Source organism: Coregonus clupeaformis, chromosome 21 (assembly GCF_020615455.1).
Source record: "Coregonus clupeaformis isolate EN_2021a chromosome 21, ASM2061545v1, whole genome shotgun sequence".
Lineage (NCBI taxonomy): Eukaryota > Metazoa > Chordata > Actinopteri > Salmoniformes > Salmonidae > Coregonus > Coregonus clupeaformis.
The window spans coordinates 17,623,252-17,636,913 of NC_059212.1; the positions used below are offsets into that span (position 1 = coordinate 17,623,252).

General features: G+C 42.2%; 1 protein-coding gene across 8 annotated transcripts in view; it reads right to left on the bottom strand.

The window, feature by feature from the left end:
• Positions 1–901: 901 nt before the first annotated feature.
• LOC121535266 (catenin delta-2) overlaps positions 902–13,662 on the bottom strand; it is a 175,514-nt gene continuing 162,753 nt past the window's right edge. For 5 of the 8 annotated variants that reach the window (XM_041842149.2, XM_041842153.2, XM_041842152.2 and 2 more), the window contains 10 exons: positions 12,949–13,066; positions 10,995–11,180; positions 9,520–9,708; positions 9,012–9,162; positions 7,158–7,389; positions 6,075–6,159; positions 5,224–5,350; positions 4,033–4,164; positions 3,784–3,860; positions 902–3,677 (listed from right to left, as the gene is read on the bottom strand). In XM_041842149.2, coding sequence (XP_041698083.1) covers positions 3,426–3,677; positions 3,784–3,860; positions 4,033–4,164; positions 5,224–5,350; positions 6,075–6,159; positions 7,158–7,389; positions 9,012–9,162; positions 9,520–9,708; positions 10,995–11,180; positions 12,949–13,066 — 1,549 coding nt within the window. In that variant the 3' untranslated portion in view covers positions 902–3,425. The remainder of the gene's footprint in view (positions 3,678–3,783; positions 3,861–4,032; positions 4,165–5,223; positions 5,351–6,074; positions 6,160–7,157; positions 7,390–9,011; positions 9,163–9,519; positions 9,709–10,994; positions 11,181–12,948; positions 13,067–13,662) is intronic. The other 3 variants (XM_041842154.2, XM_041842150.2, XM_041842151.2) reach the window with 2 other exon arrangements.

Here is a 13,662-nt window from a genome sequence, read left to right on the forward strand (position 1 = left end):
CACAGTGGCACGACAATGCATGGATGGTAACCTCGAGTTTAGCATTACCCAACTAGGCCAGCAGCATGGCAATTAACACCTATCACAGTGGTAATCTCACAAGGCAGCAGCTCACACAGACCTGTCTGCATTACCTCCACTCAATGTCACAGAGAAAACATTTAGAGAGAAACTGTAAGGACACCCCTCACTCAGTCTGCTGCCCTCTGTCCCCTGGCTGGTCTGGCTGTGGAGGATTTCTATCAGATTCTGATTGGCTTGAAACTCTTCACTAAGCCTTGGGAATAGGAAAATGTGGATTGGAATAAGAAAACAAATTCTTATACAAAAAAAATACTCTCAAAGTAACTGCAACATGCTAATGTAACCGTCAGCACGTCTAATAAAAATTGCTGTAATTTTGAATTAGTGGAATCCAAGCTACAAAACAAAGATAGGAGCTTTGTACGGTGGTTTTGACTTCTTAACAGTCCCATTCCATTAGCAAAATGAGTTCACTGCACTGAAAGAATTTGGGAAGTGTATGATTGGAATGTTAATTAAAATCTCACACTTTTTTTTATTCCAGAGTGTTACACCAGTCTGTCTCCCTTAGTTACAGGGGACGTTCAGGAAACACTATTTTCTGAATCTGGAACATCACCTCATCAAATCACCACTCAGACACACAGGGCATTGTCTCATCCACAACCGTGTCTCATCCACAATGTGATTGCAGATCAAACTTGGTATTTGAGTTGAGTTCAATTACTCTCTATTACTAAACTATATGCACATATTCATGTAGAGGAGTAAACATCATTCTTCTGGCTGAACCAAAGGTTTTTCGAACACAGAGAGCACAGACAGACCACACACAAAGAGTTCTTCGCAATGAACAAACAACCCCCAAAACAGTGACTCTTAGATGGTCAGTTTATATTTTTGTAGCAGTTTCAATCTGTTGAGGCAATAAAAAGTTTCACAAGTCTTTAAAACACATTGTCTAGCAACAAAAAGGTTACTGACATAGTTCAGTACAGTTTGTCAGGTATGCCTACTTTTCACAAGGACTGTGTCTGTTTTCAGATGCTAACTAATGAGAAGGGGGAACGTTGTAGGATATGTTGAACAATTTGGGTGTTTTCATTTATTAATTGTTCAAGCATTTGAAGATAACCTAGAGACTTCTAAACGATATGTAGGGGAGACCAGAGCTTCTTTTCAACTTTTAACATTTATATTTTCTCTCCTCCATTCAGTTTTAGTGTGTAGCCTACCACTATTTTGTTTCACATTGACTTAAATAAGATTTGTTCATGCATTAGTGGGCAATGTAATACTTTTTCTCTCTATGTTGCCACATAACGTTATTGTAACATTTGATCAAAGGAGGGCTCAATATGGAACCGTGTGTCATGCTGGGGAAAGGTTGTTACAGGGTTTGTAGAAAACGACCACTGTTTTCATTGACAGATAAACACACACACACTGGATCATCAGCTCCGTTGTTGATAACTGTTTGAGGAAATACTGAGGAAATCCAACAAGGATAAAGGGGATCAATTTCATAGTCGGTGATGAAAGACATTCACCTGTGACAATTTCAATATTCAAAGCTAGGGACATGAAGTGGCAAAATACATTCTGTAAACACCAAAATACAAAGATCTGTAGGTATAACTTTTAGCACCTTTTCTTGTAGTTGTGAGGTCTGTGACAACTTCCGTAAATTGTGGATATTCAGCCCCTGGTCTCCCCTATTTCACATAGCAACAACATGACTACACAGAGTCAACATTTCAGTGTGTAGACCAGAAAATTAAGGTTAACAAAATCCTACATGTATTTTTGTACAAGTCTTTTCCATAATGTTGCTGCTTTAAGTGACATCCACATCTCCACATAAAAAGTATATATTTATATTTATATAATATATATTCATACTCTATTAACAGTTTAGTCTACCATGAACTTAATTGCCACCCATCTCTGAAGAAGAAAAAAACGGACTTTCTCAAACATTGATTATTCTACAACACAGTCAACTAACTTGTACATATTTGGAGGGAATTAAGCTCTCAAATATATTATTTTCACCCCCTGGTAATGTTCCAGTCTTGTTACGGTGTATATATAGCTTTATTCCATTGAAACACATTAAAAAAAGCATTTACAAACTGGCATCATTAGAACCAACAACTTGCTGTTGAATGTAAACTTCAACAGAAGTTCAACGTTACCCCTCAGCTTGGAGATAACCGTGTTTGGCACATAAAAAAAAAAACGGACAATGAGCACAGTTCACAAGGAGGCTTGTGGAGGAACAAACTTGTTTTCATGTAGCACAGCGTTTTAGGAAATAAAAAGTATTTTGAGTATATCTACCGTCCATCCGTAAACTGTTTTAGGCAGTGGAAGAGCACCAAGCGAGTGGAATGATGCTGTTGAGCCGCTTACTCCTTTAGGTCCACCAATTCACATAATCAGATTAGCAATAACTTTGAAATTCGTCCTTCATTTTACTGCGAAGACGTATTTCATTGCTTGTAGCAGTTTGTTTGTGTGCAGACATTGTACTCTCTATTATCTCCCCAGAAAGTAACAGACAGATTAACGTTATGCTGAGACACTAAGGAAAGGGACACAGGCAATTGTGTAATATACACAATGCACATGTATCTCTGTAATGTACATCAAATACTTTACACCAGAATTAAGAATTAAAAAAGTAGAAATAAAAAAAGAATTATAACAAATCAAAAGATACAAAGTCTAAAAGCAATTATTTTGCCCAGAGAGGCAGACTCCTTACACACAACACAGGTTGAAGCTGTACGTTAAAACCTAATAAGAGTTTGTGACTGACAACTATTCTCTAGCGTGTGTAAATGACACTTCATTTTCTTGTGCTTCACATACTAATCTCTTTACTATACCACATATTTATAGTTGTCTTCCTTTGAGAATACTCCTGATCATCTCCAAGATATTCCGCTCCTCACACTCCAACGCTCCAAGCTTCTGGTGGTGACCCCATCATTTAACACCTTCCTTTTGCCTTTTGTGAGTTGTTTCTTTACAAGATCATGCCCTTTCTTTCTTATTTCCTCTTTCCCTCATTCCTTCTCTCTTTTTGACTCGCATTCTATTCCTTCTACTCTGTGACTCTCTTTCTTTCTTTCTTTCTTTCTTTCTTTCTTTCTTTCTTTCTTTCTTTCTTTCTTTCTTTCTTTCTTTCTTTCTTTCTTTCTTTCTTTCTTTCTTTCTTTCTTCAAAGACACATGGGCATGGGACCTCTCTCTCTAGGACAAACTAAACTCGCTGAAGAAATGTCTTGTGGTGTGCATGCACATGCATGGCCTGTCTGTCTCACTCTCTCTCGGCTCCTCTCCCCCATCACAGCACAGCACACTGCTGACGACCAGTCCTTCCCCTATAGTCCACTAGACCCAGGAGTCCGGGGAGGCCGGGTAGTGACTAGTCTCATAGTTGAGTTCACTATAGGGGCGGGACGCTGAGTAGAAGTCCACATAGTTGCCGGTGGACTTGAGGCCCAGGTGCATGTTTAAGTCTGTGGCCTGGGGAGGGCGCTGGTGCACCTGGTCCTCGTAGAACGCCTCCTCAAACTGTACACCAGGAGGGTTCTGGAATGGAGGGTAGGGCTCCTGGACTGGGTTGGGCCCCTGAGCAGAGACCTATGGAACACACAGAGGTTAGAGCACTACTCTGCTACTGGAGAGAGAGTACCTAACAGTGAGTGTTGCTCTTATAATGATATCAAGTCATTTCTTCATTCCTTACCTGGTTGTGTTTGATGTCATCACTGGGAGAGACGTAGGCACCTCGGAACAATGTTGAGGTTCCACTTGAGATTTCAACTACAGGTGGGAGAGAAACAGAGAGAAGGTATGTGGTCATTGTTACCAAGATGATTATTATAAAATGACAAAAAGGCTTCACACAGGTTTTAGAGTACACCTCATCTGATGAAAACACACTGCATCCAGAAACGAGGAGGAATCTGATGGAGGCCCTGAAATTCCTTCCTACCTGCCATGGTGTCTTTCCTCGAAGTGTGCTCACCCTTGTTGCCATGGTAACTGGCATTGGTGCCCGTCGACTCGTAGTCTGTCTTCCGCTCCTTGAGGCTGATCATCTCTCGGGGAGAGGCAGGAGCACTTGCTGCAAACACACAGATGACATATCACGTACACCATTAGCAGGAAAATACGTTTGACACCTACTTGACTCCCTTCATCATTATTAATCCTCCCACTCTCCTACATTGACACATTCTGTTGATACAAGGAAGCTGAGAGTAAAGCAGCTGATGACATAATCAGATAACGATTACTGTGCCATAAAGCGGCACAAAGAAAACATGCATGTAATGAAAACAAATACGTAGGCCTAACTAAGTGGGGATCTAACATCCAGAAATGGCTCTTCTATGAAATCTTTCCTTAGAGAGTTTATTGCTTTCTAATAGGATCCATTAAGTTCAGTATTTAATTACACTCCAATTAGAGCACCATGTAACTGTAATGTCCCGAACAGAATCGACAAACACCCTCTCGTCCAAGAAAATCCTCCTATAATCACCCTTAAATGCAGCCAAAGGCTACAGTACCAATTTCTAGGTTTTAATAACAGTAGTATAAAATGACCTCTTACATTTACATTTTAGTCATTAAGCAGATGCTCTTATCCAGAGTGACTCAGTGCATTCTGACGACTATTCAAGTTTGTAGGTGTATTCTGCTTTGGCCCTAACTGCCCCCAGAGCTAACTGTGCCTCCCAAGGTCTCTCCTATGAGGCTGCTGTGGTGATGAACAGAGCCTCAGTTGTGGCATTCAAACCAGCCGTGAGGAAAATCTGCTGGTGTTTGTCATCCGAGTCATCCCTCCATCCTCCTCATTTCCTCTCCTCTTCTTTCATCTTAAAGGGTAAGTGAGTAACTGGCAGTTGCTTATTTGTGTCTGTGCACCTCCGTGTCTAAGCAGACACCACCTCATCCTTCATTCATCCTATCTTTTATCTGAAATATCACTAAGCTTTCCAATTCTTTCTGTCTGAAATGCATGGAATTGTTGGGGGGGGTGGGGGGGGGCAACGTCTGGCAATTAAAGCTCTAAAGCCTTTTGAGTTTGCAAAAAATGTCCAGTATTTTAATACTATGGGGTAAAGAGAGAATACACCTACACACTGACATGCAGAGGGAGAGACAACAGTGAACTAACCTGAGCGATTATTGGGAGATGTCCGTACGGGTGAGATGGATGGGGTGCGGGAGGAGGAATATGGTCTTTGTCTATCTCTTTCTATTGTAGAGGATGAGCCCACAAAATGATACTGAGAATATCCATCCTGGGGGAAAAGAAGATGCATAAGGGAACTAACAATAATGGACTGATCTATGAAACAAAAATCTAATTTTATTTGTCACATACACGTGTTTAGCAGATGTTATTGCGGGTGTAGCGAAATGCTTGTTGGAAGTTTAACGCATTAGTCTCTGGAGTGTCCTATACTGCTGACTATGCTGTAGGATCATACTCTATGACCATACTGTAAGATCTAAGATCATCTGGTCAAATAGCAAATGGTTTTGGAACTATCCACACATTCAAATAAGGAAAAAGGAGAACGTTACAATAATGACACCAGTCTTACAGTGTATGTTTTTCTCCCCCTCTTAAAGCCCTTAAACCTTCCAATTCTTAATCTGTCTTTCATTAAAGCATGTTTATCTACTCTCCTCAGGTCAACATTGAGAGATTCTTTAGTTCATTAAACTGCAGCCCAGAGGGATTCCAGCTTTACTCTCACTATCAATTCATGCACTTAGTGAGCTTGCTGAACTGTGTCACACATGACACATTAATTGCTGTACAGTATACATTTTTGCCCTTTACCTCGTCTCTCTCTCTATTTCTCTCTCCCGCTCTCCATCTCGCTCCCTTTAATAAAAGACTAAAAAGCAACTGCTCAAAACTGTCTAAGAGGACACTCCAGAGACTAATGCGTTAAACTTCCAACAGCTCCTTCAGCAGAGGTCTTGTGGTGGCAGCAAGTTCTTTGTTTTACACACCTTTTTGTAGAGACCGCGAAGGTCTCTGTACTGCCACATACTGTTGAGGACTTGAGAGGCTGCTTTCACCACTTTGGGTGTGTGTCTGGGAAGAGAAAAGCTACACTTTATTTTCCTTGGATGAATAGAACAAAATGTTCTCATCAAAAGGTATTGAATGCTCGCTGCTGGATGAAAGATCACCAGTACAAAAACATTAAAAAAACACAAATTCAATAACAAAAGAATCCAAACGAACATTAAATGGAAACAAGGTCATTCTGTGCTTCAGCACCATAGTCATTCTTGCCAAAAAAATTGAAATGGATAAACGCAATTAACAGAGATAAATCCAATCAGTTTAGCATCAGAGGCCCCTCTCTCTCACACATCTTCCATCCTCTACTCTATCTCAGCACACAACTCCACAAGCCACAAATGTCAGTGCTAGAGGTGATTCAATTAACCAAGCATCCTCCATTCTGATTCACACCAGAGATATGGAATAATCATCAAGTTATTACATCATAGCACTGTAGATACTGTATAGCCACACTTCTCTTCTCTCAAGACTCTTAAAGAGTGTTTTTGTCTTACACTCAGATAACACACTTTGGTAATTTCTTCTCTATGGGGTAATGTATTCTTATAGAGTCCCTGGTCCTTGGCAACGTTGAGTGAGTGCATCACAGGACTATGAGGAGAGGGAGCCAAGGTACAATACCCAATTACCTTGCTAATGGCAAACTAAAAGCTCCTAAGGAAGAACTGTTTTCATAAAATCCCAAAACAGAAAACAGAAAACCCCCAATTAGGTACATTTAAAAGGCATTTCTTTACAGTGGTGAGTTGTAGGGAAAACATCATAAAAACATCTCCTAAAGTGAATTTAGAGGGAAACTAACAGAACTAGTATTTACGAACAGTACTTGTGTCCCGATCAGCAGTTACATTCCTTTACATTAGGGTTGAAGGTTAGGGTGAACAGAGTCTCTCTTGACAGTGTGATAACATGTTATATAAAGTAGCTGGCCAGCACGCATGCAACATTTGGTTCTAGGTTAGAAGATTAGAGTGAACACAGCATGACTTCTGGACACCTACTTCTCTCCTTTGCTCCTGGCGATACCGATGAGTTTCTCGATGCCTCCAGCGTCACGCAGAGCCTTGGTGTTCTCCATGTTCTTAGTGATGACCTCGTGCAGGGCACAGCAGATAGCTGTGATGGTGTCGTCCGACATGGTCTTCCCAATAGCACCGGCAGCAGTCCCACCACTGCTGTTGTTGTTGTTGCCCCCGGGCAAACGGTGGACCAAGTCTCTCATTGCGTACTTGCCTGTTGTGGAGAGAAAGAGACCTCATGGTTAAGTTATACTGTACATTAACATTTAAATCTATGTGCTACCATTTAGGAAACAGATTATGAAAACCATGGATGCAGAAAACAATATTCTGCGATTTGATTTTGATTTGAAATAAATATGTCAAACATGCTCTCCACGAAGCAATGTTCTGTTTGTGACCAAAATCCTTTGTAAGTCAGTAGTGGCTTCCTGGCTGGTCTTCAACCCCTTGTCTAACCCTATGAACACTCAGCAGGAGAGCCTTCAACATTAGAGATGTGCACAAGCCCCTTGTCCTATAGAGGCTATGTCCCCAATGAGCACTGAGTGACTGAGCTAAAGAGGCTCTCTTGACTTCACAGGAGAACAATAAATACTGCACTTGACACTGAGGCATCCCACTTGAATAAGAATTTTAAAAAGACAGTGCTCTAAAACATAGGATATACTACGGATAATGATGTTTTAGCATTTACAGTAGTACAGTACACCTATGGGGTTTTTAGTCAGAGACGAGATCTAGGTCATAAAAGACTAGATAGGGATAGAGAATGATAGAGTAAGAGAGAGAGTGGAAGGAAGGATGGGTATCAGCATATGCGAAAGGCAAGAGAGAGAGAAGAAATTCAAAGCGTGGTGCTTTTAATAATTCACAATACGGCCTCAAACTCCCCGCCTGACATGTACAGCTATATGACAAGGCTTTAATACATATATCGTCTGCTCAATGGGGCTTTTTTAAGACCCCACTCAACACTCATACAGTACTGTAGGCCTGAGGACATAAAATTTTTTAGCTGGGATGGAAATGTCAAGCCCCTCAGGCCTGAGAATGGGAACGACAGGGAAGGTCTAGTTCTGCCAGTGCACAGTCACTACGCTGCGATTCATAGTAAAAGCATTAGCAACTACAACAGATGTTTGTAATGTAGATAAACAAAGAAACAGAAAATCCTTTGGAGTACATTCCATGATATTCAAAGATAATATACCTATTATAGTAGCTATGATGTCAATACAAAATTAAATATTATACAATTATTTTTAAGAAACATTTCTCAATAAAATACAATTATAAACTAAAGCCATTAAAACTACAGTAAAAATCCTACTAGTATACCCCATCATTGCTTTACATGGTTATTAGGTGTGTCATATGTAGCCAGACATAACATTGGTTTAACATGACTTAAGCATGTAAACAGATAATTGTGGGTTACTACCCTCTATTCTATCAACACAGAGTAGGGAGTCTGAAGGCCTGCGGCTCTATGACATGATGCACACGTCTACTTAGCACAGAGCACCAGCCTGAGACGGCAAGAGCAGTTGCTATGGAGATGCAGAGGTCCAACAGAAAACCAATAGTCTTTTAGTGCTGTCATGAAGAGAATTTCAACCATGTGAACACAGTCCACAAAGAGAGCTCTGCACACTCATCTCAGTAGAGAAAGATGCTGGTATAGCTGACTGCAGAGAAGTGCACGCATATTAGCATATGCACACACACGCACGCGCGCGCACACACACAACAAACACACACCAAACATGCACAGAGAAAAAACATTTTGAATGTGTGAATGCAGAATACTGAATCACTGACAACCTAACTAACCGATGAGTTCTTTGTTTCTGACGTCTAAGGCCATGTTTCTTAAAGCTGTGGCCACGGCACACACCACCCTGTCGTTGTCAATCCTCAGCAGTTCCACCAGGATGGGTAGACCCTTCTCTTTCCTCACCGCCGCACGGATATACACAGACCACTGGAGAGGAGAGGAGACAGAGAGGACTGTCACACATCTTTATGTTCTATGCTATCAGTCAGAGTAGGATGACCATCTTATAGGATCTGGTATCTCTTTCTTAACTAACATTACAATAAGTGAACAGACCAATGACTTAGACCCTATCTATCTGTTAAGAGTTATAGCATCTTGGCATCGGCAGTTGGACAGCTCTGAGGAGGCCATAGCTTACTGTACTGTTCCAGCTTTCTTGACTAATACAGTGAGTTAACAGTCACCAATTAGCTCTCTGTTTCAGTAAGTTCATTTACATGACAGTGTGAACAGTTAAATGGCTGCCGTTGAGCAGCTCTAAGGAGGGAGACCATAGCTTACTGTACTGTGCTGTACCTTCCAGCTGCCTGCAGCCAGGTTCTGCAGAGCCCCGGCTGCCCCCTCCAGGGTGTCTGGGTTGGAGCACTCAGACAGTAGGGTGAGGTAGGGTTTGACGATGGTGGGGTGCCACAGCATCTGAATGCCTTTGGGCGGGTCAGCCGAGTCCGGGAAGGGCCCCACACCATCCCACTGAGTGACACAGGATGGTAGAATGTTACTACTTGTCAATACTACAGGCATCAAACTGTTTGGCAACACTACTTAGTGCCACTGAAAATAGCTTAATTATCATAGAACAGTGAAAATGTTGAAAACGTTGAATATGGTTGAGACTTGAGTGACAAGTGAGTGTCACATTGCTTTTTGAATTATGAACTTATAGGATAAACATAATTAAGAATTAAGTAGTTAGTTAAAATCTCTGGGGCATATCGCACATACTAAATCATCATCACCACCAAGCCAACCACATGAGCATCTAATGTATGCCAGAGTAGATGAGTTGTACAGCCAATAGCATAATCCAACTCAGATAATAATCAAATATAAGCTTTTGCCTGGTTATTGTCCCAGGCATGGCAGAGAAAACCATGATAAATCTCTCCTCTTCACATTATATTTGTGTTATTTAGCAGACAGTCTTATCCAGAGCAACTTACAATTAGTGCATTCGTCGTGATATAACTAGGTGAGACAACATATCACAATCATAGCAAGTACATTTTTCCTCAAGTATTAATCAGCAAAGTCAGTGCTAATAGGGCAGGTAAGTGCCTTTTTAAAAATTAAGGGCGCGTCGGGGGTGCCATGAGATAGACATACTGAAGATATATACTCTTCAAAGAGGTACGGTTTCAGATGTTTTCAGAAGATGGGCAGGGACTTTTGACTTTAGGGAGAAGCTTGTTCCACAATTGGGGTGCCAGGAAAAAAGAAGAGCTTTGACTGGGCTGAGTGGGAGCTGAACTCCTGTAGGGGTAGAAGAGCCAAGAGACCAGAGGTGGCAGAACGGAGTGCTCCGGTTGGGATGTAGGGTTTGAGAATAGCCTGAAGGTAGGGAGGGGCAGTTCCCCTTGCTGCTCCGTAGGTAAGCACCAGGGTCTTGAAGATGATTCGAGCTTCGACTGGAAGCCAGTGGAGTGTGGGGAGGAGCGGGGTGACATGGGAGATCTTAGGAAGGTTGAACACCAGGTGGGCTCTGGCATTCTCTTCAAGACACTCTTTCAGAACTAAACCCAGTAAATGAGTAATTATCCATTAGATAGACCCCCCTCCCTAGCCAGCTTCCAGCACCACTGCTCTAACACGCTGGCTAATTGCTAACAGCTGCAGTGGAGATGTAGAGAGGAGAGAAGAGGAGAGGAGAGGAGAGGAGAGGAGAGGAGAGGAGAGGAGAGGAGAGGAGAGGAGAGGAGAGGAGAGGAGAGGAGAGGAGAGGAGAGGAGAGGAGAGGAGAGGAGAGGAGAGGAGCCCACCTGATCATGGGCCTTCTTTTTCTTCTTCTTCTTCCCCCAGCAACCAGAGCTCTCGGCATCCTTGCTGTTGGCATCGCCACAAAGCAATCCATCAAGCTCGTCCGTGCCTATCTGCTGTCCCTGAGTTGTCTCTGCAGCTAGTCGATATGAGAGGTTCCTCAAAATGCATACACAGTTTTCAATGGTCTGCAAGGACAAAAGAGGGAGATGACGAGAGATGAAGGGAAGGAGTTGGGGAAAGGACAGAGGGGGAGACGAAGAGAGAGAGAGAGAGAGAGAGAGAGAGAGAGAGAGAGAGAGAGAGAGAGAGAGAGAGAGAGAGAGAGAGAGAAAGAGAGAGAGAAAGAGAGAGATAAATAGAGATTTGAGAGCAGTATTTCAATTTGATGCGTGCCATGAGATGCTTTGCTTGTCGGCCATGTAGTGATCAAAGTAAAGTTGAAGTTATAAGACTGTTTATTTCCTCCAATGTGAGCGGACAGGATGCTTTAGGGATGCTATAAACTGGGGCAAATGCATGAGTCAAATATCTGTCTGTTGCTGTTTGCTTTCGAATAGACAGAGCATGCAATGCAATAGACCATGACTCTGCATTTGATACAACACATACAGACCTTGTTACTAAACATTGCCTACTGTATGTTACACTGTTGAGAGTCTATTATTTCATGACATCTTCCACAGCTAAACAGAGCAGATGCCAACCCTTCAATGCAACAATTAACAGTGGAAGAATTAAATCATTAACCAGTCTATAAAGGCGATTTCAATTGGAACATTAATTGACCAGTCTGTTAAATGCAATTGGTAAAGTAAAGTCAAGTGCATCTCTTTCTGATGTATGACTAACTCCTTGTACTCGTTAGATTGCTGTGCTGGATCCAGGCCAGAGCAGTACTGTAGTGGTAATCCCATTGTAGTAAGCAGTGAGGCATTCAACACCGTAGTGGGCCGACTTTGATCTTGTAAAGGATTTTCAGTGTGATTAGGGCCGCCAGATCGCCTTCAAACTGGTTGGCAGAAAGTAGTCCAGACATAAGAAAGGCCCTCGGAAATCAAACAAAATATGGCACTCATTTAGAGCGAGTATGTAGTCGTACAATCGGAGGAGCTTTATGGTACCATAACCTACTGTACATCGTTATGAGTGTGGTAGAGAAGGCAGATATGGAAGACATTTGATTAGGGAAGAACAGTTTGTCATGGTTATTGCTTGACATCAGGATAATGTAGTTAGTGCTGCGCATCGCTCGAGGTTATCATGTACTGTATGTATCTAGTACCTAGTCCATTTTCTCTCAGATTCAAAAATGTCTTCTACAAGCCGTAAACAGGTGACCTTGAACAACAGTCTGACATTGACTGAGTGTGTCAATTTCTCCATGCATGACCTGTGATTGAATCCTTCCAATAGTTGAACACTGACTAGTACTTATAGAGGATTGAATCTTAACATAATATACTGTAAATAGGCTTTGTTTCTATTATACTAAATAATGCATTTCAAAGCAGGAGAAAAACACTAGCTCCATAGACTCTGAGGTATTCATTTGCCGGAAATTGGACATCGGGTATGGGCTTTTGGGAAATGACCAGTGTAATCAGAGCTGTTGATGATCTGTGCTAGCGTCTAGCCTGACTGCACTGTAGATCCTCATCACCAATACAAGGAAGTCAGCACCCCCTATCTCTCCATGCAGAGCACCAGCAAGGACATGAGAGGTGTTTAGCAGCTACATCATGATTAAAGAAGGCCATTTACAGGGGATGATGAGGTGGAGAGAGCCAGGGAGGCAACCTTGACAACACACTGATCCAGATCCACAACATGGGACATCCGTGTGTGTGTGTGCGTGTGTGTTGTAATGATGGGCAGCCCTTGTCTGTCATTCCCTCAGCATCGTGTTAAAGGGTCTGCTTTATGAAAGGAGATGAGAGGAACACAAAGTCAAACCTTGCTATCGATCTCGCTGCTGCCCAAGGCGGTCTGGATCACGTAGAGCAGAGCGTCGGTAAGGCCCTCGCACTCCCTCATCCTCCTGCGAGCCTCCTCCCCCGCAGAGCTCACGTTCCTGCAACAACAACCACAGTCAGACATTTCTCTTCAGCACTGTATCACTGTTATATTGTACTGTCCGCTGGTAGGTAACCATCATCATGATTTTTCAGTTTAATTTCAGGACTAAATACTTAATATACTACTTCTTCAGTGCTTGTCATCATTTTGATTGAATATAGGATAACTAAATGGCGTTAATGACAGTATAGTTTGACACGATGACAAACCTGGCCCGTCAGATCATGTTCCCACCCTGGGTGCATCCCAAATGGCACCCTATTCCCTATACACTGAGTGTACAAAACATTAGGAACACCTGCTCTTTCCATGACATAGACTGACCAGGTGAATCCAGGTGAAAGCTATGATCCCTTATTGATGTCATCTGTTACATTCACTTCAATCAGTGAAGATGAAGGGGAGGAGACAGATTAAAGAAGGATTTCTAAGCATTGAGACATGGATTGTGTATGTGTGCCATTTCAGAGGGTAAATGGGCAAGACAAAAGATTTAAGTGCCTTTGAAAGGGGTATGGTAGTAGGTGCCAGGCGCACCGCTTTGAGTGTGTCAAGAACTGCAACGCTGCTGGGTTTTTCACGCTCAACAGT